Source organism: Ranitomeya variabilis, chromosome 7 (genome assembly GCF_051348905.1).
Source record: "Ranitomeya variabilis isolate aRanVar5 chromosome 7, aRanVar5.hap1, whole genome shotgun sequence".
In the NCBI taxonomy this organism is placed as follows: domain Eukaryota; kingdom Metazoa; phylum Chordata; class Amphibia; order Anura; family Dendrobatidae; genus Ranitomeya; species Ranitomeya variabilis.
The window spans coordinates 27822835-27849503 of record NC_135238.1 but is presented as its reverse complement, the minus strand read 5'-3'; the positions used below and the strand labels follow the sequence as shown (position 1 = coordinate 27849503).

Sequence of the window (26669 nt, the reverse complement as noted above, 5' to 3'; positions counted from 1 at the left end):
CCCCCTATTTTTATAACCAGCTAAGGCAAAGCAAACAACTGAGGGCTGATATTAATAGACTGGGAAGGTCTATGGATATATTCCCCTTCCTAGCCTAATTAGACCAGCCCTCAGCTGACCCATAAATGGAGCATCCATTAGATGTGTTGATAAAATAATCCCAGCAGCTCTGATGTAATTCATTGTGTGCCCACGACTTCCACTAATTGTCGCTCGTGAGACATGACCATGAGCAACCTATGGACCCCGTTCTCAGAACGACGCTCCATAGGTTACAGTAGAGATTAGGTGGATGTTGTGGAAATGCCATGGATCATGTCAGAGCTGCTGGAATTATTTTTTAATATTAAATGGATAAACCAGGAAATGTGTCGGGGAGTCTTTATTCAAATAAACTTTGTTTTCCAGTCTTTGTTTTTTTATTTTTAAATACGGGTTTAGCAATGGAGGTGTCTGATAGATGCATCTCCATTACTAACCCCTGGGCTTGAGGCCAGCTGACATTAGACAGCTGACATCAGCCCAAAAAGCTATAACCCAGATTTTCACCGCATAAGGGCAATCGGGAAGAGCCGAGGCTAAGAGACAGAATTGACGTATCTTAATGGATGCGCCATTTCTGGGGCGGCTGAGGGCTGATCTTATTAGGGTGGGAAGGAGACAATATTCATGGACCTTCCCAGCCTAGTAATATCAGCCTGCAGCTGTATGCTTTCCCTTAGCAGGTTATTAAAAAGAGGGGGGACCCCTCATCTTTTTTTAGGTTCACGAATTTTTAATAACCAGCAAAGGCAAAGAAGGGAAGGTCCATAGATATTGGCCCCTTCTCAGCACAATAAGACCAGCTCACAGCTATCTGCTTTCCCTTGGCTGGTTATTAAAAGATAGGGGGACCCTATGTCATTTTTGTAATGATTATTATTGTTATTATTTTTTAATTCTTTTACACTGTCTCTCACTCGAGCAGTGTCACCTTTTGTGATCCTGTGGTATTACAGGCTGGGTTTCGGGTGGATTCAGTCAATCACAGCTGTGCCAATACTTGTCAGGGCTGTGATGGCTCCGGAAGTGTCCACAGCTTAAAAGCTTGTTGATTGGCTGTCCTGCAGCCTTTCAACAATCTTTATTCAGTGCCGAACCCAAACAGTAAAATGGACTTCTGGGAAAAAGTCTGTGTTTGAAGTTCAGGTATAAACTCCAAACTTTACAGTTCAGGTTCGCTTATCCCTACTAACTATGAAAACGCAGCTTAAGGCACATTTTTTTTAACTTCCCCTTTTACTAACCATATTTTTCTGTCCTTGCAGAGGACACCAGGTTTTGTGATTGCTGCAATGCTTTTGCACATTTTTTAGGAAAATTTCAAAAGGTGAAAAACATCTATTGAGTTATCATTCAGATATGTGTGACAGTGACAGCCTCACATTATATATGTCTATTCACAGTGAAAGTTGACAGTGAAGGACAAGGCTCCTTTGTCAAGGACACGACTTCAGTGCATCATTCCATTTTCGGTAATGACTTAGGCCCCTTTCACACATCAGTTTTTTGCTGTCAGTCACAATCTGGTGGCTCGACGGATCCATCGCAGATTGTGAAAAACTGACGCGACGGATTCGTTTTTTTGACGGATCCGACTAGCGGATCTGGCTAATTGGATCTGAGCATGCTCAGTTAAAAAAAAAACGAATCCGTCGCCGGATTCCGTCATTTGACGGATCCGACGCCATAGTCTTCCATTCTAGCAAACGACGGACGGCGACGGATCCGTTGCTGTCCGTTTTTTCGATGTAGACAAAAACGCTACTATGTCCGTCGTGTCAAGCCGCCGGACAAACAATTTTTAACGGATCTGGCAAACGACGGATGAAACGTGAGGCCTCCCATCGCAATCCGTCGCTAATACAAGTCTATGAGAAAAAACGCATCCGGCAGCATCAGTCGCTGGTTCCGTTTTTTTCAAAATTCGACGGATTGCGACTGATGGCAAAAAAAATTATGTGTAAAAGGGGCCATACTGGAAATCTGATAATCTTTAAAACCATCTAGCTGCTACCCGCTTTAATACAAGGCACATGGCAGCCCGTGTAGTCCATTTCTACCAATGTAGTTTGGAGTCTACTAAAGAATTGCGGACTGTAGACTCCATACAATTTGATGGTCCGCAGTCAGGAGTGGCATCTCCAAAAGCCAAGGGATGTACATAACAAAAGGGGGACTTGTTCGGTTTGAATAATCCCATCTCAGAATTTAAAGGCAATCTTACTACTTGGAGCTATGTCACCCAACAGCAGCTATGGTGCTGTAGACACTCCAGGGGACTGACTTTACAGGTGTAAGACTCAAATTTAATACAGAGGTCTTATCTGTTTTATCTCCATTGCATGCTGTAGCACCATCATTTACAACTTTTGGAAATTTGCTTTTGGAGGCGTGGAGGCAGAAAGTGTGATGATAAAATCTCCCATTTTTTCATGTATTGGCTCTCTCCATGACCTTTTTCCCTTTTTATATCTTGTTCCCAACCCTTAAATGACATTTTCAAATCATACCTCTTTCATCACCTCATTCCTGCCATCTCTGGCCAGACACTGGGTTAGTCTAATGAAGAAACATACTAGGTCCATGCACAGCGCACAAAAAATTCAGGGAGTGCTGCTTTCTGAGTAGCTTCTGCAGGGCCCAGGAGAGTTGTCAGTTACTCTGGGAGGTCTTCCCATTTTCCAAGAGCCTCCTAGACGGTCTGTCAGAATTGACAGGTAAATGTATCACACACGTCTATGTCCAACATACTACATCTGCATAGGTATATAATGGAAAAGACACATTTTGAGTACCATTATACCATGCAACTTCTACTTTATTACAGATGACTGGAATAAGATAAATTCTAGTTGATTCTTATCTTTGGGAAGTAATTGCCTCTAAACTCCTGCACTTTGTGTAAATGTTATGTCAACATAACATTTGCTACTGCAGTTTGTGGGAAATGCTCAGTAAATGGTTGTATTCTCTTATCTGCTAGTTTTGTCAACAGATTGTACGACCTATACTTTTAGTTTGTTGCCGACTAGGAGTCAGGTTTTCTTTGCCGTACAACATCTTTCTGTCCCTTAAGTCCTTGTAGAGAATGAAGAATAATAGGTTTCCACAGGACGGAGTTCATGATTTGGTCTAAGTGCAATAATATAATGTTTATGAGGAGATGTAGAATTCTGAGAATTTGCTTTTACCTGAGGGATGTCGTAAGAAGCATTGTGAAATGACTGAAACCATCAAACTGGCATAATGTCAAAGGCATAGTGAGACAGAGGCTGACACCTGACAAACCATCATCAGAGCCATGTAAAGGTCCACCAGGTCAAATATCCAGGTCAACTCCAGGGTAAGAGCAATAGACACCATCTATTAAATATATTAGCTGGTAATGAGGGGTCCACTACTACGTAATACAACCAAAACCTTATTGAAATTAAGAAATATCAATTAACTTCTTTAGGGACTCTCATGGGTATCTACCATAGGCTAGAGAGTTGTCCAAGTTAGGCAACCCCTAAAATCGGTAGGTAAGCTGTCAACTGAGGTTTTTACAGGTATGGTAATTGACTTTTAAGTATGTGTGTACAACAAGATATGAGGCCAGTTTAGTCTGTGGTATTCAATGGTCCCCCAAATTAGTCCTGATTATTCTTACATGGCAAAAGTAAGGCTCATAATTTTCTTTGTGATGCATAGAAATAACTATATGATATATGTGTTGTGAATTCCGTTCTCGAACTCTCTCCTGTGGTCAGGAATGGTACTTCTGTGAGTTCTGTCCGGGGACTCCCTCTGGTGGCTGAAAGTGGAGCTGCTGGTCTTGAAGCTGCTTCCTCACCTGTCCCCGTTTAGGACTGGGCTGGCTTCGCTATTTAACTCCACTCAGATCGTTACTTGATGCCAGCTGTCAATGTATCAGTACTGGTTCAGATCTCTCTTGGACCTTCCTGATGACCGATCTACTCCAGCAGAAGCTAAGTCACTGCTAAGCTCATTTGTTGTTCATTTGTGTACTGAATATATTCATTAGTACTTTCTAAGTTTTAGTCCAGCTTGCTATTATGATATTGCCTTGCTAGCTGGAAGCTCTGGGTTGCAGAGTGGCACCACCGCACCGTGAGTCGGTGCGGGGGTCTTTTTGCACACTCTGCGTGGCTTTTTGTAGTTTTTTATGCTGACCGCAAAGATCCCTTTTTCTATCCTCAGTCTATTTAGTAAGTCTGGCCTCCTTTGCTGAAACCTGTTTCATTCCTGTGTTTGTGCCTTCCTCTTAACTCACAGTCAATATATGTGGGGGGCTGCTGTTATGACCCCAATGGCAGAGGGTCTCAGAATTTATAACCAAGTCTGCAAACACAAAAAACCAGCTCATAGGGCAGTGATAACTAGGCTGACCATATACCTGAACCTAGCACCACAAATAGCAGCAGCCGGGGAACGTACCTACGTTGGTTCTAGACGTCTCGCGCCAGCCGGAGAACTAACTAACCCTAGAAGGGAAAAGATAGACCTTTCTTGCCTCCAGAGAAAAGACCCCAAAAGTTGGATACAAGCCCCCAACAAATAATAACGGTGAGGTAAGAAGAAAAGACAAACGCAAGGATGAACTAGGTTTTTTTAGCAAAGAGAGGCCCACTGACTAATAGCAGAATATAGGAAGATGACTTATACGGTCAGCAAAAACCCTATCAAAATTTCCACGCTGAATATTCAAGAACCCCCGAACCGTCTAACGGCACGGGGGGAGAATATCAGCCCCCTAGAGCTTCCAGCTATATCAGGAATCACATTTGGTACAAGCTGGACAGAAATAAGAGCAAATGCAAATAACCAAAAAATAAGGAAGCAGGACTTAGCTTATTTTGCAAGAACCAGGACCAGCAGACAGGAGCAAACAGAAAGGAACTGATTACAACGATGCCAGGCACCAGACTGAAAATCCAGGAAGCTTAAATAGCAACACCCCTGGACTAAGGAGCCAGGTGGGTACCAAGCTAGAGAAAGAAGCTCAAAGTGTCATGTCGCTAGTGACCACAAGAGGGAGCCAAAAAGTCCAATTCACAACAGTACCCCCCCCTTAAGGAGGGGTCACCGAACCCTCACCAAGACCACCAGGACGATCAGGATGAGCAGCGTGAAAGGCACGAACTAAATCGGCCGCATGAACATCAGAGGCGACCACCCAGGAATTATCCTCCTGACCATAGCCCTTCCACTTGACCAGATACTGAAGCCTCCGTCTGGAGAGACGAGAATCCAAGATCTTCTCCACCACGTACTCCAACTCGCCCTCAACCAACACCGGAGCAGGAGGCTCAACAGAAGGAACCACAGGCACAACGTAGCGCCGGAACAAAGACCTATGGAACACGTTGTGAATGGCAAACGACACCGGAAGATCCAAGCGAAAGGACACTGGATTAAGGATTTCCAAAATCTTATAAGGACCGATGAAGCGAGGCTTAAATTTAGGAGAGGAGACCTTCATAGGAACAAACCGAGAAGACAGCCACACCAAATCCCCAACACGAAGTCGGGGACCCACACCGCGGCAGCGGTTGGCAAAACGCTGAGCCTTCTCCTGTGACAACTTTAGGTTGTCCACCACATGATTCCAGATCCGCTGCAACCTATCCACCACAGAATCTACCCCAGGACAGTCAGAGGGCTCAACATGTCCCGAGGAAAAACGAGGATGAAAACCAGAGTTGCAGAAAAATGGCGAAACCAAAGTAGCGGAACTAATAATAATAATAATAATAATAATCTTTATTTATATAGCGCCAACATATTCCGCAGCGCTTTACAGTTTAAACTAGCCCAATTATTAAGGGCAAACTCAGCCAATGGCAAGAAGGTCACCCAATCATCCTGATCTGCAGAAACAAAACACCTCAAATAAGCCTCTAGAGTCTGATTTGTTCGCTCCGTTTGGCCATTAGTCTGAGGATGAAAGGCAGACGAAAATGACAAATCAATGCCCATCTTAGCACAAAAGGATCGCCAGAACCTGGAAACAAACTGGGATCCTCTGTCAGACACGATATTCTCAGGAATGCCGTGCAAGCGAACCACATTCTGAAAGAATAAAGGAACCAGATCGGAAGAGGAAGGCAGCTTAGGCAAGGACACCAAATGGACCATCTTGGAAAAGCGATCACATACCACCCAGATGACAGACATGCCCTGAGACACCGGAAGATCTGAAATGAAATCCATGGAAATGTGTGTCCAAGGCCTCTTCGGGACAGGTAAAGGCAAGAGCAACCCGCTGGCACGAGAACAGCAAGGCTTAGCTCGAGCACAAGTCCTACAGGACTGCACAAATGACCGCACATCCCGTGACAAGGAAGGCCACCAAAAGGACCTAGCCACCAAATCTCTGGTGCCAAAAATTCCCGGATGCCCTGCCAACACCGAGGAATGAACCTCGGAAATGACTCTGCTGGTCCATTTATCAGGAACAAACAGTCTGTCAGGTGGACAAGAGTCAGGTCTACCAGCCTGAAATCTCTGCAACACACATTGCAAATCCAGAGAAATGGCTGACAAGATTACTCCCTCTTTAAGAATACCAGCTGGCTCTGAAACTCCAGGAGAGTCAGGCACAAAGCTCCTTGAAAGAGCATCAGCCTTCACATTCTTTGAACCTGGTAGGTACGAGACCACAAAGTCAAAACGGGAGAAAAACAATGACCAACGGGCCTGTTTAGGATTCAGGCGCTTAGCAGACTCGAGATACATCAGATTCTTGTGATCAGTCAAGACCACCACACGATGCTTAGCACCCTCGAGCCAATGACGCCACTCCTCAAATGCCCACTTCATGGCCAACAACTCCCGATTGCCAACATCATAGTTCCGCTCAGCAGGCGAAAACTTCCTAGAAAAAAAAGCACATGGTCTCATTACAGAGCAACCAGGGCCTCTCTGCGACAAAACGGCCCCTGCCCCGATCTCAGAAGCATCCACTTCAACCTGAAAGGGAAGTGAGACATCAGGCTGGCACAAAACAGGCGCCGAAGTAAACCGGCGCTTCAGCTCTTGGAAAGCTTCCACGGCTGCAGGAGCCCAGTTAGCAACATCAGAACCTTTCTTGGTCATATCCGTCAAAGGTTTAACAACGCTAGAAAAGTTAGCGATAAAACGACGGTAGAAGTTAGCAAAACCCAAGAACTTCTGAAGACTCTTAACTGACGTGGGTTGAGTCCAATCATGAATAGCTCGGACCTTGACTGGGTCCATCTCCACCGCAGAAGGGGAAAAAATAAAACCCAAAAAGGGAACCTTCTGTATTCCAAAGAGACACTTTGAGCCCTTAACGAACAAAGCATTCTCACGCAAAACCTGAAACACCGTCCTGACCTGCTTAACATGGGAGTCCCAATCATCAGAAAAAACCAGAATATCATCCAGATAAACAATCATAAATTTATCCAGATACTTCCGGAAGATATCATGCATAAAGGACTGAAAAACTGAAGGAGCATTAGAAAGCCCAAAAGGCATCACCAAGTACTCAAAATGACCTTCGGGCGTATTAAATGCAGTTTTCCATTCATCTCCTTGCTTAATGCGCACAAGGTTGTACGCACCACGAAGATCTATCTTGGTGAACCACTTGGCACCCTTAATCCGGGCAAACAAGTCTGACAACAGAGGCAAAGGATACTGAAATTTAACAGTGATTTTATTCAGAAGCCGATAGTCTATACAAGGTCTCAAAGATCCGTCCTTTTTGGCCACAAAAAAGAATCCCGCACCAAGGGGGGAAGAGGATGGACGGATATGCCCCTTCTCCAGAGACTCCTTGATATACGAACGCATTGCGGTATGCTCAGGTACAGACAGATTAAATAATCTTCCCTTAGGAAATTTACTACCTGGAATCAAATCTATAGCGCAGTCACAGTCCCTATGAGGAGGAAGAGCACTGGACCTGGACTCGCTGAAAACATCCTGATAATGAGACAAATACTCAGGAACTTCCGAAGGAGTAGAGGAAGCAATATACACCGGCGGGGAATCACCATGTATTCCCTGACAGCCCCAACTTGACACTGACATTGCCTTCCAATCCAAAACTGGATTATGGGTCTGTAACCATGGCAGACCCAAAACGACCAAATCATGCATTTTATGCAGAACAAGAAAACGAATCACCTCCCGATGTTCAGGAGTCATGCACATGGTTACCTGTGTCCAAAACTGCGGCTTATTTTCCGCCAATGGCGTAGCATCAATACCTCTAAGAGGGATAGGATTTACCAACGGCTCAAGTACAAAACCACAGCGCTTGGCAAATGACAGATCCATAAGACTCAGGGCAGCACCTGAATCCACAAACGCCATAGCAGGGTAGGAAGACAATGAGCAAATTAAAGTCACAGACAAAATAAATTTAGGTTGCAGATTACCAATGGCGACAGGACTAACAACCCTTGTTAGGCGTTTAGAGCATGCTGATATAACATGTGTAGAATCACCACAGTAAAAACACAACCCATTCAGACGTCTATGATTTTTCCGTTCATTTCTAGTCTGAATTCTACCACATTGCATTAAATCAGGTGTTTGTTCAGACAACACCACCAGAGGATTAGCGGCTTTGCGCTCCCGCAAACGCCGGTCAATCTGAATAGCCAGCGCCATGGAATCATTTAGACTTGTAGGAATGGAGAAACCCACCATCACATTCTTAATGGCTTCAGAAAGGCCATTTCTGAAATTTGCGGCCAGAGCACACTCATTCCACTGAGTAAGCACGGACCATTTCCGAAATTTTTGGCAATACACTTCAGCTTCATCCTGGCCCTGAGAGATAGCCAGCAAGGCTTTTTCTGCCTGAATTTCAAGATTGGGTTCCTCGTAAAGCAACCCAAGCGCCAGAAAAAACGCATCAATATTTGCCAATGCCGGATCTCCTGGCGCTAACGAGAAAGCCCAATCCTGAGGGTCGCCCCACAAGAAAGAGATAACAATTTTAACCTGCTGAGCTGGATCTCCAGATGAACGGGGTCTCAGAGATAGAAACAATTTACAATTATTCCTGAAATTCCTAAACTTAAATCGGTCTCCAGTAAACAGTTCAGGAATAGGTATTTTAGGTTCTGACATAGGACTACTGGTAACAAAATCTTGAATACCCTGCACACGAGCAGCAAGCTGATCCACACTAGTATTCAAGGTCTGGACATTCATGTCTGCAGCAAGCTCAAGCCACTCTGAGGTAAAGGGGAGGAAGAAAGAAAAAAAAACAAAAAAAAAAACCTCAGAATTTCCTTTCTTATTATCCCACTTCTGCAATGCATTAAACATTCACCTTTGGCCTGGCATACTGTTATGACCCAATGGCAGAGGGTCTCAGAATTTATAACCAAGTCTGCAAACACAAAAAACCAGCTCATAGGGCAGTGGTAACTAGGCTGACCATATACCTGAACCTAGCACCACAAATAGCAGCAGCCGGGGAACGTACCTACGTTGGTTCTAGACGTCTCGCGCCAGCCGGAGAACTAACTAACCCTAGAAGGGAAAAGATAGACCTTTCTTGCCTCCAGAGGAAAGACCCCAAAACTTGGATACAAGCCCCCAACAAATAATAACGGTGAGGTAAGAAGAAAAGACAAACGCAAGGATGAACTAGGTTTTTTAGCAAAGAGAGGCCCACTGACTAATAGCAGAATATAGGAAGATGACTTATACGGTCAGCAAAAACCCTATCAAAATTTCCACGCTGAATATTCAAGGACCCCCGAACCGTCTAACGGCACGGGGGGAGAATATCAGCCCCCTAGAGCTTCCAGCTATATCAGGAATCACATTTGGTACAAGCTGGACAGAAATAAGAGCAAATGCAAATAACCAAAAAATAAGGAAGCAGGACTTAGCTTATTTTGCAAGAACCAGGACCAGCAGACAGGGGCAAACAGAAAGGAACTGATTACAACGATGCCAGGCACCAGACTGAAAATCCAGGAAGCTTAAATAGCAACACCCCTGGACTAAGGAGCCAGGTGGGTACCAAGCTAGAGAAAGAAGCTCAAAGTGTCATGTCGCTAGTGACCACAAGAGGGAGCCAAAAAGTCCAATTCACAACAGGCTGCCTTTTCCTTTGGGGAATTTCTCTGAGGCAAGGTGAGGCTTTATTTCTATCTTTAGGGGTAGTTAACTCTGAGGCTGTGATGAGGCGTCTAGGCAGAGTTAGGCACGCTCCATGGCTAATTCTAGTGTGTGTGATAATAGGCTTAGGGTTGCGGTCAGCCGAGCTCCCACTTCCCAGAGCTCGTCCTGTTTTGCAGTTTACCTATCAGGTCATTTCAGGTGCTCCTAACCACCAGGTCCATAACACATATGAAGGAGTTTGTTGTAATAAAGGATTGGGCTTATACAGTCATGTACTGAAAGGGTTGGCACCCTTCAAATTGTTCTAGAAAATGAAATATTTCTCCCACAAAATTATTACAATTACATATGTTTTGTTATAAACATGTTTATTTCCTTTGTGTGTATTTGAGCAACACTAGAGATGAGCGAAGCCGAACTGTAAAGTGTCCAGTAGTGAACTCCGAACATGGACTTCTTCCCAGAAGTTTGCTTTACTGTTCGGGTTTGGCGCCGAATAAAGTTTATTGAAAGGCTTCAGTGCAACCAATCAACAAGCTCTTAAGCTGTAGCCACTTCAAGAGCCGTCACAGCCATGGCAAGTATTGGCATGGCGGTGACTGATCAGGGCCGCCTGTAAATGGGACTGCATAGCTGCCAGGCCACGTGAGGCAATGTTGCTCGATTGAGGAACAGTGTAAAAGAATTAAATAATTTAAAAAATAATGTGGGGTCCCCCTATTATTAATTGCCAGCCAAGAGAAAGCAGACAACTGTGAGCTGGTCTTATGCTGGAAAAGGGAAAATATCCATGGACCCTCCCTGCCTATTAATATCACCCCCCTGCAGTCAGCTTTTCCTTTGCTGGTTATTAAAAGTGGGGTAACCCTAAAAAAATAAAGTTGGGTCCTACCTTATTTTAACCCTTTAGTGACCAAGCAAATTTTTTAAAATCTAACCAATGTCAATTTATGTGTTAATACAGTGCCTTGAGACAGAATTCAGCCCCCTAGAGCTTTTCATTCCTTTCCCTCACATCATGATTCAAACATAAAGATACCAAATGTAAATTTTTGGTGAAGAATCAACAACAAGTGGAACACAATTGTGAAGTTGAACAAAATTTATTGGTTATTTTAAATTTTTATGGAAATTCAAAAACTGAAAAGTGGGGCGTGCAATATTATTCGGCCCCTTTACTTTCAGTGCAGCAAACTCACTGCAGAAGTTCCTTGTGGATCTCTGAATGATCCAATGTTGTCCTAAATGCCTAATGATGATAAATATAATCCACCTGTGTGTAAATAAGTCTCCGTATAAATGCACCTGCTGTATGATAGTCTCAGGGTTCTGTTTGAAGCACAGAGAACATCATGAAGACCAAGGAACACAACAGGCAGGTCCGTGATACTGTTGTGGAGAAGTTTAAAGCCGGATTTGAATGCAAAATGATTTCCAAAACTTTAAACATCCCAAGGAGCACTGTGCAAGCGATCATATTGAAATGGAAGGAGAATCATACCACTGCAAATCTACCAAGACCCGGCCGTCCCTCTAAACCACTGTTTACCAAACTCCAGTCCTCATGGACCCCAACAGGTCATGTTTTCAGAATTTCTGTAGTATTGCACAGATGATGGAAGTATCAGGAGTTCTCTCACTTGTGCAGCACTATGGAAATCCTGAAAACATGACCTGTTGGGGTCCGTGAGGACTGTAGTTTGGGAAATACTGCTCTAAACTTTGATGTCAAACAAGGAGAAGACTGATTAGAGATGCAGCCAAGAGGCCCATGATTAGTGTTGAGCATTCCGATGCTGCAAGTATCGGGTATCGGCCGATACTTGCTGTATCGGAATTCCGATACCGGGATTCCGATACTCTTGTGGTATCGGGTATCGGGTATCGGAACAACATTAATGTTAAAATGTGTAAAATAGAGAATTAAAATAAAAAATATCGCTATACTCACCTGTCCGACGCAGCCGGGACCTCAGCGCAGGAACCGGCAGCGTTGTTTGTTTAAAATTCCCGCTTTTACATGGTTACGCGAAGTCCCGGCTTGTGATTGGTCAGGGCGGCCATGTTGCCGGGCCGCGGACCAATCACAGCAAGCCGTGACGAAAATACGTCACGGCTTGCTGTGATTGGTCCGCGTCCCGGCAACATGGCCGCCATTAACCAATCACAAGCCGTGACGTCACGGGAGGCTGGAAACGCGCTCATTTTAAAAAGGGCGCGTGTCCAGCCTCCCGTGACGTCACGGCTTGTGATTGGTTGCGTCGCGGTCAACCAATCACAAGCCGGGAGGCTGGACACGCGCCCATTTCAAAATGAGCGCGTCCAGCCTCCCGGCTTGTGATTGGTTGATCGCGGCGCAACCAATCACAAGCCGTGACGTCACGGGAGGCTGGACACGCGCCCATTTCAAAATGAGCGCGTCCAGCCTCCCGGCTTGTGATTGGTTGATCGCGGCGCAACCAATCACAAGCCGTGACGTCACGGGAGGCTGGACACGCGCCCATTTCAAAATGAGCGCGTCCAGCCTCCCGGCTTGTGATTGGTTGATCGCGGCGCAACCAATCACAAGCCGTGACGTCACGGGAGGCTGGACACGCGCCCATTTCAAAATGAGCGCGTCCAGCCTCCCGGCTTGTGATTGGTTGATCGCGGCGCAACCAATCACAAGCCGTGACGTCACGGGAGGCTGGACACGCGCCCATTTTAAAATGAGCGCGTGTCCAGCCTCCCGTGACGTCCCGGCTTGTGATTGGTCAGGGCGGCCATATTGCCGGGACGCGGACCAATCACAGCAAGCCGTGACGTAATTTCGTCACGGCTTGCTGTGATTGGTCCGCGTCCCGGCAACATGGCCGACCTGACCAATCACAAGCCGGGAATTCACGTAACCAAGTAATAGCGCGATTTTTAAACAAACAACGCTGCCGGTTCCCTCGCTGAAGTCCCGGCTGCGTCGGACAGGTGAGTATAGCGATATTTTTTATTTTAATTCTTTCTTTTACACATTTATATGGTTCCCAGGGCCTGAAGGAGAGTTTCCTCTCCTTCAGACCCTGGGAACCATCAGGAATACCGTCCGATACATGAGTCCCATTGACTTGTATTGGTATCGGGTATCGGTATCGGATTGGATTCCGATACTGTGACGGTATCGGCCGATACTTTCCGATACCGATACTTTCAAGTATCGGACGGTATCGCTCAACACTACCCATGATCACTCTGGATGAACTGCAGAGATCTACAGCTGAGGTGGGACAGTCTGTCCAAAGGACAACAATCAGTCGTACACTGCACAAATCTGGCCTTTATGGAAGAGTGGCAAGAAGAAAGCCATTTCTCAAAGATATCCATAAAAAGTGTCATTTAAAGTTTGCAACAAGCCACCTGGGAGACAAACCAAACATGTGGAAGAAGGGGCTCTGGTCAGATGAAACCAAAATCAAACTTTTTGGCAACAATGTCAATCGATATGTTTGGCTTAAAGGCAACACAGCTCATCACCCTGAATACACCATCCCCACTGTCAAACATGGTGGTGGCAGCATCATGGTTTGGGCCTGCTTTTCTTCAGCAGGAACAGGGAAGATGGTTAAAATTGATGGGAAGATGGATGGAGCCAAATACAGGACCATTCTTGAAGAAAACCTGTTGGAGTCTGCAATAGATCTGAGACTGGGACAGCAATTTGTCTTCCAACAAGAAAATGATCCCAAACATAAAGCAAAATCTACAATGGAATGGTTCACAAATAAACGCATCCAGGTGTTAGAATGGCCAAGTCAGAGTCCAGACCTCAATCCAATCGAGAATCTGTGGAAAGAGCTGAAAACTGCTGTTTGCAAACGATCTCCATCAAACCTCACTGAGCTCGATCTGTTTGCCAAGATAGAATGGGCAAGAATTTCAGTCTCTCGATGGTCAAAACTGATAGAGACATACCCCAAGGGACTGCAGCTGTAATCGCAGCAAAAGGTGGCGCAACAAAGTATTAAGTTAAAGGGGCCGGATAATATTGCACGCCCCACTTTTCAGTTTTTGAATTTCCACAAAAATTTAAAATAACCAATAAATTTCGTTCAACTTCACAATTGTGTTCCGCTTGTTGTTGATTCTTCACCAAAAATGTACATTTGGTATCTTTATGTTTGAAGCATGATATGTGGGAAAAGGTTGAAAAGTTCCAGGGGGCCGAATACTTTTGCAAGACACTGTAACTCTGGAATGCTTAAGCAAATCCTAGTATTTTTTTTCATGGTACATTACAATTTATAATAATGGTACATTTAGGTCGATATGTTTTGTGTTTATTTATAAAAATATCAGAAATTTGACAAAAATGTAAAAAAATTGGCAATTTTCATACTTTGAATGACTATCCGTTTAATCCAGATAGTCAAATTTGGTTGAAGAACGCAGCACGAAATACCAGTCTTGATAAATTCTCCCCTTATGACTCCATACAGATTAGATGACTATTGGCCGAACAATGGTTTTGGCCAATCAATTGTCCGGCAGTCATACTGACTGGCTCTCCTATAAACAGTTTGGGCGAGCGCTTCTGTGTTCTCTGAGTGCTGGCGGTGTCTTATCCCTGGAAGAACAAAAGGATCGGCAGTCCAAAACCGGACATGCTTACTCCACAGACAAACAATTGTCCAGGGCCCCCATGCACATTAGCGTACCATTGGAACCCATCAATATCAGCTGACATTGGTCTGTTAACTATGGAGAGCTTTCGAGTAATGAACGGAAAATCTACATAATTATGTTGCATTATTGGAGAACAGATTAATTTTAGATTTTCCCGTGTGCTTTAAGAAATGTTCCCATAAGTGTGCTTCCTTCTTAATTAAAAGTAGTATCGTGCTGGCATGATTTGATCAACGCTGGCGCTCTTATTTTCTTTTCCACATATATTTTGTTGACTTGTACTTTGTTTCTTTTAGAGATGAGCGAATCCGAACTTAAAAGATTGGTGTTTGTTCCGGACAGTTAGTTGTCTCGGAAGTCTGTTGCAGTGTTCGGAGTTCAGGGGAAGTCTGGGAGGAGAAAGAAAGAAAATTTTCCAACTGAAAATGTCTGGCCCTCATTGTTTTCAATGAGGTTGGGATTCTAGTTAAAGTTCAGGTAAAGTTCTGGTACCCAAACCGAACTTTGGAAAAAAATTTGGTTAGGGCACCAGAACCCAAACTTCCACTGGTCCGCTCATCCCTAGCTTCTTTGTATTATTATACAACCACATACCTCCCACAGAAATGTTTGAACAACAGCACTTGACTCATTCTTCTGCAAGCACTTAGACAGTAATGTACACAACTCGCAGACTGTATCACCGAGCAATCAGAACCATACTCCTGTGAAATTATCTGGATATACCTGAGCACTATACATTATTGAATGGCACCTACTGGCTTCATATTAATTACAAAGCTGAAAAAGTGAAAACTTTAACAACAGAGACAAAATTCTGATTATAAGATAGGGGTGATGATGAGGCTTCCATCAATGTTGAGAATTATTTGATCTCCTGGCTTCATGGACACATGACTACACATGACTACACTACACTGTTGGATTAATTCCTGACATCAGTCCCAACTGATAGACCAAGCCACTGGGACTTGTGTCCATGTAAATAGTATTTCTCCAAAATGAATTGCCCTTTTATTTCAGTTTAAAGGACATTTACTATGTTGACAGGTCCAAAATACTGATGCTCCAGTTAGGACAAGCTAATAGGTGTTTGTTCCCTTGTTGAGTTGATACTCAAAATTCTTATTCATTCATAACAGGGATTCTTAATGCAGGGCTGGATAAAGTCCAGGAGCCAAGTGAATTTAAGAGCTCTCAAGTGTACAGAACTATGATTTTCAGCTCCTTTTGGCCCAGACCCCATTGATAAAAATTTCAGATTTTACTCTGTGACATCTATGAAATTCTTGGTGCTGACTGCAATCCTTTCAATATAATATGAAAATGCATTCATGTTATCTAATATGAGAACCAAAGGTCTTGCTGATCAGGCTTTAGAAAAATAATCAAATCACCAGATAAGCAGACAACTACAGTTAAGTCCAGAAATATTTGGACAATGACACAAGTTTGGGCATTTTAGCTGTTTACCAAAACATATTCAAGATATAATCAATATTGGCTTATAGTGTAGACTCTCAGCTTTAATTTGTGGGTATTCACGTCCCATTTGGAGTAAGGGTTTAGGATCTACAGTTCTTTAGTATGTAGCTACCTATTTTTAGGTGACAAAAGTAATTGGATAGTTATCTAAAAAGCTCTTTAAATGGGCTATATGGGCTATTCCCTCATCATCATCAATTAAGCAGGTAAAAGTTCTGTGGCTGATTCCAAGTGTGGCATTTGCATTTGATAGAGCGTTGCTGTGAACCCACAACATGAGGTCAAAGGTCTCACAGTAGAAGAGAAACAGACCATCATTAGGCTGAAGAAAATAAGAAATCCATCAGAGAAATAGCAGAAATAATAGGAGTGGACAAATTAATAGTTTGGCTCATTCTGCAAAAAGAAAAAAAAAATGCACGGTTCGGGCTTGGGAACTCAAAAAGGCCTGGATGTCCACAGAAGACAACAATGGTGGATGAACACAGAATCATTTCCATGGTGAAGGAAATCCTCATCACGACATCCACTGGAGTGAAGAACACTCTGCAGGAAGTCGGTGTTTCAGTCTTTAAGTCTACAATAGAGAGACTTCATGATGTGCAATAACAAATAGTATTGTGGTACCGTGTTAGCCAGAAAAATTGATGTGAATACTTTCTGCCCAATGATGACAGAAGTATTCTGGGAGTGATACCTTTATTGGCTAACCAGAAAATAATATGTTTGCAAGCTTTCAGAGCACAGTGGCTCCTTCTTCAGGCAAGATTTTGTAATCAAGCCTGAAGAAGGAGCCACTGTGCTCTGAAAGCTTGCAAACATATTATTTTCTGGCTAGCCAATAAAGGTATCACTCCCAGAATACTTTTGTCATCATTCACATCAATAGAGAGACTTCATAAGAGCAAATACAGCGGGTTCACCACAAAGTGCAAACCATTAATTAGCCTTAAAAATAGAAAGGCCAAATTAGACTTTCCCAAATAACATGCAAAGAAGTCGCCCAGTTCTGGAAAAGCATTCTTTGGATAGATGACAGCAAGAACAACCTGTACCAGAATGATGGGAAAAAGAAAATATGGAGAAGGCTTGGATCCAAAGCACAACACATCCTCGGTAACACATGGTGGAGGCAATGTGATGGTGCGGGCATGCATGGCTTCCAATGGCTACAGGTCACTAGTGTTTATTGATGATGTGACTGAAGACAGAAGCAGCCGGATGAATTCTGAAGTGCACAGGGCTACTGTATCTGATCGTCTGACATCGGACATTTATTTTTTCCTTTTTCTCACCCTGTACCCAGTCAATCGGGGCAACAGGGTCATAAGAGATGTGGACCACTTCCACTTTAAACAAAAGCTTTTGTATTAGAAAAATTTCCCAAAAAATATTTTATCCTATAAGATTCATTTAGCCTAGCCATTAACTGGTGAATGCTTCTTCCTGATGATCACTCTAAGACACTTGGTAATTGATCCAAGTTTCAATTAAGAAATGCATAACTCAGGTCGTCATCTAGCCTTAAACCATTTAGGTTCAATATACAACACTTTGAGTCATAGGCAATAATAATTACCAATGTACGTGTACGTCACCAGATATGTATGTAGAACACAATTCCTCAGTGTTTTCAACTCTAGCCAGTTCCAAGAACTACAAGACGCATCTTTGTCAGTATGCCCAATAATTGAACTAGTTGGGTTAGTTTTTCAACCATTTTGTTTCGCCAACCTTAAGGAAAACCCCACCCATTTGTTCTTTCAATGTCCCTGTGCTAAAAATAAGTTTCTTTAGAAGCTATGAACGTCTTTCCTGGAACATTTGCTGCAAGTCTTGGCTTCTCTGTGTAAGCCACACGTTTACATGGGAGGCACAACCAAAGACAATTCCAACCCGAAGTAATTATTATTTTTTGACTTCTCACCTTATAGGAAAATTAATATAGTAAATCCTATATACGTCCTACACCAAAGACTGAAATGTTCACGTAGATCCAGTATAATGAGAGTAAGAGGAGGTGACACTTTTCATTTCTTGGATATTAAAGGTTATATATGAGGAATTTGGATGCCCTATCCTATGTATATATGCATATGTGATCTTCCAAGAGGAAGTAAGCTAATTTGCCTCCATGTTTCCCAGAGAGCATTGCCTTGTCTAAAATTATTCTTTTGCCTGCAGATGGTCTACACAAGAAAGAACAGCACTATCTAAACCTCACACAATGAAACAGATAGTGTTACCATCTTAATTTTTCACTCACCCAAGATCTTGTTTATGGTTGTTGGAAGACCCAGCATCTTCCACTCAGTATTTTTTCTTCTATCTAATTTTTAGGCTGTGACTTTCTCCGGTATGTTATTGCTTTATTAGCCCAAATGGTCTTTTCTTTTAAACTCATTTGACTTTGTAGCATATTGACATTGACTCCATAGTTGACTATTGACCCCATAGTATAGTTGAGTCAACGTGGTTGTATCGTTGCATCCTCTCCATTGACTCACCCACCATTAGTGTGTACTTGCTTATTCTCCCAGATTATATGGGATTTCTTAACAAGAAGGAAAGTTTTGCATAACTGACAGTCGGTCAGGCACTGATTCCTTCATATAGACGATTTTCAGGAAAAGTAGCGCCAGTGAGCAACCGCTTTGCAGTTGCTCATTCCATCATCCTACAGAAGATGTTAAAGTTAGAACCAGGGAATTTATTAGCTTCTTATTAATAATGGAGGAACCATTTCTGGCAGCATTATATGTAAGACATTATCAAGGCTTTATTGATGGGATGCTGTTATTAGGGGGGCACGCTGGCTAGCAGGGCTGTGGAGTCGGAGCCCATTTTGGTGGAGTCAGAGTCTGTGTCATGGAAATTGAGGAGTCGGAGTCGGAGGTTTGGCTTACCGACTCCACAGCCCTGCTGGCTAGTGCTGGGAACAGTACGTCTGTCAGTATTTGTACACAGAACTTATGAGAAACTATACAAGAATAGAAAGAAGTTTGACTGCAGGACCCAACTACACAGGGCTTGTTTGTAGTCTGTTGCCATGGAAACAGGATTGTGCTGCATAGGTGCATAGGAGTAGAATATTTTTCATAAAAATAATTTACAAAAGTACTTCATTAAAAAAATTGTTTTTTAGATGCATTGGAACAATATTGTTTACATAGGCATTGCCTTTAAGCGATATGTTCCATTTTTTGGACAGTCCTCTCATCTTGCATATTTTCATTCTGCTACTACTCAAACATCCAGCAGGCGTTTATTGGCTGAGTATGTCGGTATGTGCTGGCAGCTGATGAAATAATTTAAATTAGTGGAGTTGTGAAATGATGAAGCAATTGGAAGTATCTGGTTTCTTGTCTGACGAGTCTGGGGAGTATACAAAATGAAAGTTTAAAGCTAAGGACAAAGGCTATACCTTATTGTGATAATTGTGATTTCGGTTGTATGGTTTCTAGTCTTAATACTGGAGATAAACAACTCGAACTTGTAGACCCTAGTCCAAAGACCACGTTAACAGTCTCCGGCTTCTAGACGGGACCCCTACGAGCCCCCTCCTACCTGCCCACATCCCCAACTCTACTTCTGATAGTATGGTCGGAGTAATGTCATAGGTGCTGGGCCTGCAAAACAGAATTATATAGGACGTCTTGACAAGAAGGAAAGTCTCATGTAACTGAGAGTCTGTAACAATTCTTGCAAATCTCAGGCACTATTCCACTATTGATCATATAGATTAGTGCAAGAAATAAAAGGGACTATGAGCAACCGCTATACAGTTCCTCATACCATAATCCTGCAAAGATCCCAACGTTAGTGCTAGGGAATTTTTTGGCTTTCCATTATTTATGAGGGGCACTTATTTATGAGGGGCACTCTTATAGCTGTATACATGAGACATTATCAAGGTACTATTAGTCAGGTGTTCTAATAAGAGGACACTCCCACTCAGCTGCAATCATGTGGTCGCTGGACTAAGGTCCTGCAATTGAATTTGCTCCTCTTATGTGCCTACCCTTTGGCTAGGTCACCCATATCAGTTTGGGGCGGATCCAACTCTTGCAGATCAGATGCGTTTCTCTGTTTGCACCAGGCACAGCTCCATACTTTCAACAGTGCCTTGTTTTATACCAATCCTACCAACCTGAATGAGATGGAGCTGTTCTAAGTTATAGTGCCAGGCATGGCCACCATGGTGCCGTGACAAAAAGGGGGACAAGGAGTGCCGAGAGTTGGAATCAGCTAATCTGAATGGGCAGGCAGTCAATTTTGTAGTTCTGAAGTTTTTCCAGGACTTTAATTTTGATGGCCTATCCTTAGAAAATGTCGTTGATATTAGTTTAGAAGATGTCTGATCAGCTAAATGACTGGGCTGTAACATGTCCCCTTCAGTGTTTACCCAGGCACCGGACTATAAATAAGACTGTGAATGGGACTGACTCTGCCATTACTATCATAGCACAGCCAGTGTCGGACTTCTTCTACTCAACAGTTAGGCTACCAAGACAAAGTCCTGTAAACTCCTTTAAGCTCTATCCATATGCTCAGGTAGTGCATATATAGATATTTCAAACAAAACACACCTTTACAAGCCAGAGTTGAGAACTGATGCAAAGCGTGACCTCCGCCCTAGAGGGCACTCATAAAAGTTGGTTGATATGCCGTTTATTTCAAAGTGAAGGTCGTCTTGCCAATAAACATAGATACCATTCCAATTCGCAAAACGCCTCTTTAACAACAGAGTTTGCATCTGCAAAAGCAAGCTTCTGATCCAGAGAACCCCAATAAAAGTGGCCTCCATGTGTCTCTTAACTCAGAGTTACGGTGGTTGTTCCATCAGACAACTTCAGTCCACATGGTCATGGATGTGGTTCCACTGCTCAGAACTACTCTTTAAAAGCTACGTTGAAAACCACTGCAAAGAGAAACATGAAGAATGTTACAATAGGAGCCAGGGTATGCCACCATACTCTGCCTTATTTCATATTTTGCCTAAACTGGTAAATTCCCATGGTAATGTTTAATTAAAAAAAGTAGTCGGGTGCATACCTGGTGTTAAGTGACTTTGGGTTCGCAATAGCACACCAAAATCATCAGCTAGGCTTCAATAGTATGTGAAGCAAAGTCTTTCTACACAGAATGGCTGCTGTGAAAAATTCCATTAGCTTTGCAGCTGCTAACTGGCATGGAGTACATTTTTCATATATGAGTTGCAGCATAATAACCAAAAATCTGGATTTAACCAGGACAATTCTACAAATCTAACCACAAATGAGTTGGATGCATCCAAGCCCTGCTCCAAATGGGCGTTCCTACCCTTTTTGGGCTGAGCTTGGAGTGAAGCTTAAACTTCTGATATGAGGTTTTGAAATTTCAGGAATTATGTCACAGCTGTTGAGAGACAGAGAATGTATATAACATGTATATATGTTTGTAAACTATGCCAAGAATTTCCTTACATTGACAATTTCAACGTTTTGGTCTTTTACAGGTCAAGATGAAGAAAGTTAAACGGTATTTCACAAGAGCCCTACACCGGATGCAGAAGGGTCCAGGATACACCTATAAAGAGCTACTTGTCTGGTTCTGCAATAACACAAATACCCATGGTCCAAAGCGAATTATCTGTGAGGGACCTAAAAAGAGAGTGATGTGGTTTATCTTGACGTTATTTTTTACTTCCCTTGTCTTATGGCAGTGGGGTCTTGTCATACAGACCTATCTGTCCTATGGGGTCAGTGTGTCCCTCTCCATAGGTTTTAACACCATGGTATTTCCTGCCGTGACTTTCTGCAATTCCAATCCTTTTAAGTAAGTACGAAAAGTCATATTTATTGGTCCTCATCTAATGGATCCGAATCTCCCATGATGTTTAGATCGCTCATTTCTTCTAATTTCAGATACTCACGTGTAAAGCCGTACCTGCAGAATTTGGATGAGCTTGTTGAGACAGCTTTGGATCGGATCCAGTTCTACAGCCAAAACGACTTTTCTGTGCCTACTCCACGTAACATTAGCGAAAATGGGACCTTTGACCCGCGTTTGTGGAATCACATGCCGCTAGTTATCATTGACGAAAATGACCTTGACAACCCAAAGGTCTATAACATATTTGATGGCAACACTGATTATTCTCAGGTTAATGCTACCAAAGGCAACCAAACACTCTACGCAGAGAGATACAAAGTGGCCATTCAACTGGTAGGTGCTTAATATTATTAAAGGGATATTCCGGAGTGCACTGTGCTACATTAGTTCATGGTTACAATATGGTGTCAACACTGAAGTAAGCAGCTTAACGTTTGTTCACACGTGTCAGATTTAGAGGAGCAAATACACAAAAGTCCTTTACACTTTCCAATCATTGTAAAAGTCCTATAAATTGGACACAGTAGTCAACAAGATGTCGCAGTCACACTGCTGTAAACGTGAGAGGAAGAGGAGAACCTCGGTGACCTCTGCTCATGTACTGTTTGTCACCATAAATCGGTAAAGGGTCACAGCTTTCTGGGAACAATATGTGAAATTATAAAACATTTCTGATGTAATTCTGCTTGTAAACTTTCAATGGTGTCTGGACTCAGAAAGCAACATCCAAGCAAGTATTTGATCCCTTGCTGATTTTGTAAGTTTGCCCACCGACAAAGACATGAACAGTCTATAATTTTAAAGGTAGGCTAATTTTAACATTGAGAGATAGAATATCAAAAGTAAAATCCAGATAATCACATTGTATAAATTATATAAATGTATTTGCATTTTGCAGGGAGAAATAAGTATTTGATCCCCTACCAACTATTAAGAGTTCTGGCTCCTACAGACCAGTTAGACCCTCCAACATGTTAAGCTATGGGTTGAACTAGATGGACTTAGTCTTCTTTCAACCTTAAATACTATGTTACTATGTTACTAATCAACTCGTTACCTGCATTAAAGACTGCTGTCTTACATAGTCACCTTTATAAAAGATCATGAGTAAGACGCATGTCGAAGCGCGTTGATCTATCTTAATAGCGTGCAGTGCCTGACAATATGTGTTTCTCATTTTTATAACTTCACAATAAAAGTTATTTTTTAGCCACCTCCGCCTACTGCCGGATCCCTTTTACCTTTTACCTTTATAAAAGACTCCTGTCCACAGACTCAATTAAACAGTCAGACTCTAACCTCTACAACGTGGGCAAAACCAAACAGCTTTATGAGGATGTCAGGGATAAGATCATAGACCTGCACAAAGCTGGAATCGGCTACAAAACCATAAGTAAGACGCTGGGTGAGAAGGAGACAACTGTTGGTGCAATAGTAAGAAAACGGAAGAAATACAAAATGACTTTCAATCGACATCAATCTGGGGCACCATGCAAAATCTCACCTCGTGGGGTATCCTTGATCATGAGGAAGGTGAGAGATCAGCCTAAAACTACACGAGGGGAACTTGTTAATGATCTCAAGGCAGCTGGGACCACATTCACCAAAAAAAAATCATTGGTAACACATTAAACCGTAAAGGTCTAAAATCCTGCAGTGCCCGCAAGGTCCCCCAGCTCAAGAAGGCACATGTGCAGGCCAGTCTGAAGTTTACTAATAAACACCTGGATGATTCTGTGAGTGATTGGGAGAAGGAGCTGTGGTCAGATGAGACAAAAATTGAGATCTTTGGCATTAACTCAACTCGCCATGTTTAGAGGAAGAGAAATGCTGCCTATGACCCAAAGAACACCGTCCCCACTGTCAAGCATGGAGGTCGAAACATTATGTTTTGGGGTGCTCCTCTGCGAAGGGCACAGGACTACTTCACCGCATCAATGGGATGTACTGTATGTACACAGTGACTGCACCAGCAGAATAGTGAGTGCAGCTCTTGAGTATAATACAGGATCAGTAATGTAATGTATGTACCCAGTGACTGCACCAGCAGAATAGTGAGTGCAGCTCTGGAGTATAATACAGGATCAGTACTGGATCAGTAATGTAATGTATGTACACATTGACTGCACCAGCAGAATAGTGAGTGCAGCTCTGGGGTATAATACAGGATGTAACTCAGGATCAGTAATGTAATGTATGTACACAGTGACTGCACCAGCAGAATAGTGAGTGCAGCTCTGGAGTATAATACAGGATGTAACTCAGGATCAGTAATGTAATGTATGTACACAGTGACTGCACCAGCAGAATAGTGAGTGCAGCTCTGGAGTATAATACAGGATCAGTAATGTAATGTATGTACCCAGTGACTGCACCAGCAGAATAGTGAGTGCAGCTCTGGAGTATAATACAAGATCAGTACTGGATCAGTAATGTAATGTATGTACACAGTGACTGCACCAGCAGAATAGTGCGTGCAGCTCTGGGATATAATACAGGATGTAACTCAGGATTAGTAATGTAATGTATGCATACAGTGACTGCACCAGCAGAATAGTGAGTTCAGCTCTGGGGTACAATACAGGATGTAACTCAGGATCAGTAATGCAATGTATGTACACAGTGACTGCACCAGCAGAATAGTGAGTGCAGCTCTGGAGTATAATACAAGATGTAACTCAGGATCAGTAATGTATGTAGACAGTGACTGCACCAGCAGAATAGTGAGTGCAGCTCTTGGGTATAATACAGGATGTAACTCAGGATTAGTAATGTAATGTATGTACACAGTGACTGCACCAGCAGAATAATGAATTCAGCTCTGGGGTACAATACAGGATGTAACTCAGGATCAGTAATGCAATGTATGTACACAGTGACTGCACCAGCAGAATAGTGAGTGCAGCTCTGGAGTATAATACAAGATGTAACTCAGGATCAGTACAGGATAAGTAATGTAAAGTAGAAAGTGACTCAATTTTTCATGTACAGTATCTTATTACTTATTATTATTTCATGACTCTTTTTCCCAGAGGAAGAGATGCCTAACTGTGGTGCCACCATTATTATCTGAGTTCCAGACCTTTCTCAGTCAGCCCCCATTGTATCATTAATGACATAATTGGGCAAATTTGCAGTTCAAGAAACTACAAAAATCAGTATTTGTCTATGATCTCTCCAATACTATTCTCAAACCTTGGAGGTCAGAGGTAATTTCACCATTGCCCTTTGTTCCAGCGCCATGATAGTGCACCGCTTGCTCTCTGTCCATGTGGACGGCAGGCAGGTTACTACACGTGACACAAGCGTCTGGCACTCATCAGTTGACTTAATCGTTGTAAAATCCTGTCTGCCCACTTAAAAAAGAAGCCGGTAAACAATTTATTGGAACATAGAGCATGGAGATACAAAGCCTTCATTCTGTATCAGTCTCTGGCAGGTTCTATCCAGATATTGTATGCTAGGTACTTTATGGTGTCACACAATGAAGCGACGTACCCGACTTGTGTCAGGTTGGATTTTCGGGAACAGAAGTTTCGACAGAGTACTGTTGATCCCTATAGAAGTCCCTATAGATCCCCTACTGGGTTCCTATTACCCAATCTATGATCAAACTGTTGTTGCAGGATAGAGATTAGACTGAGCTCTGTTCACATTTTTAATCAGTGTCTTTTATGTAATGTTAACAGCGGTGTGAATTTCTTCCTTAGTGCACCACCAACGGGACGCAATGCGAATACAGAAACTTTACCAGCGGCATTCAAGCCATACGGGAATGGTACCTTCTGCAGTTTTCCAGCATCTTTTCGAGAATAGACAAAAATAAAAAGATTGAAATGGGCTACAAGGCAGAAGATATGATCCTCACCTGCATGTTCGGAGGGGAAGCCTGCAGTTACAGGTACCTGATGAATAAAACAAAAAAATCACAATTTATAGCCAGCTGTTACCTTTTTTATTGATTCAATGATGCAGCTTGTATTATACTCCAGAGCTGCATTCATAATTCTGCTGAACTTCAGAACTACATTTTTCTTCCACACTTGCAGACCTCATGATACAACTTTGAATTCTGTTAAACGTACAAGCGCCAACTCATTATTGCTTTTGCATTTTTTTTAACCCCTTCACGACTTGCACCGTACTATTACTGCGCATGTCGTGTCTCCCCCTTTGATGTGGGCTCCGGCGGTGAGCTCACATCAAAGTCGCGACATGTCAGCTGTTTTGTTTTGCGATTCACCCGCCGCTATTAACCTGTTAAATGCCGCTGTCAAATGCAGACAGCGGCATTTAACCGGTGCTTCCGGCCGGAAATGACCTCATCGCCGACCCCCGTCACATGATCGGAGGTCGGCGATGCATCAGGATGGTAACCATAGAGGTCCTTGAGACCTCTATGGTTACTAATGCTGGCCAGCTGTGAGCGCCCCCCTGTGGTCGGCGCTCATGGCATACCTGCATTTCTGCTACATAGCAGCGAACATCAGATC

At 43.0% G+C, this 26669-nt stretch overlaps 1 protein-coding gene across 2 annotated transcripts in view; it reads left to right on the top strand.

Annotated features, from left to right (window-relative positions):
* The window catches only part of SCNN1B (sodium channel epithelial 1 subunit beta), a 60599-nt gene that overhangs the window by 7993 nt on the left and 25937 nt on the right, over positions 1 to 26669 (top strand). The window contains exons 1-4 of one of the 2 annotated variants that reach the window (XM_077274728.1): positions 3279 to 3385; positions 21800 to 22119; positions 22209 to 22509; positions 25887 to 26077. In XM_077274728.1, the coding sequence (XP_077130843.1) occupies positions 21806 to 22119; positions 22209 to 22509; positions 25887 to 26077 (806 nt within the window). In that variant the 5' untranslated portion in view covers positions 3279 to 3385; positions 21800 to 21805. Of the gene's footprint in view, positions 1 to 3278; positions 3386 to 21799; positions 22120 to 22208; positions 22510 to 25886; positions 26078 to 26669 lie in introns of those variants that run through there. The other variant, XM_077274727.1, reaches the window with a different exon arrangement.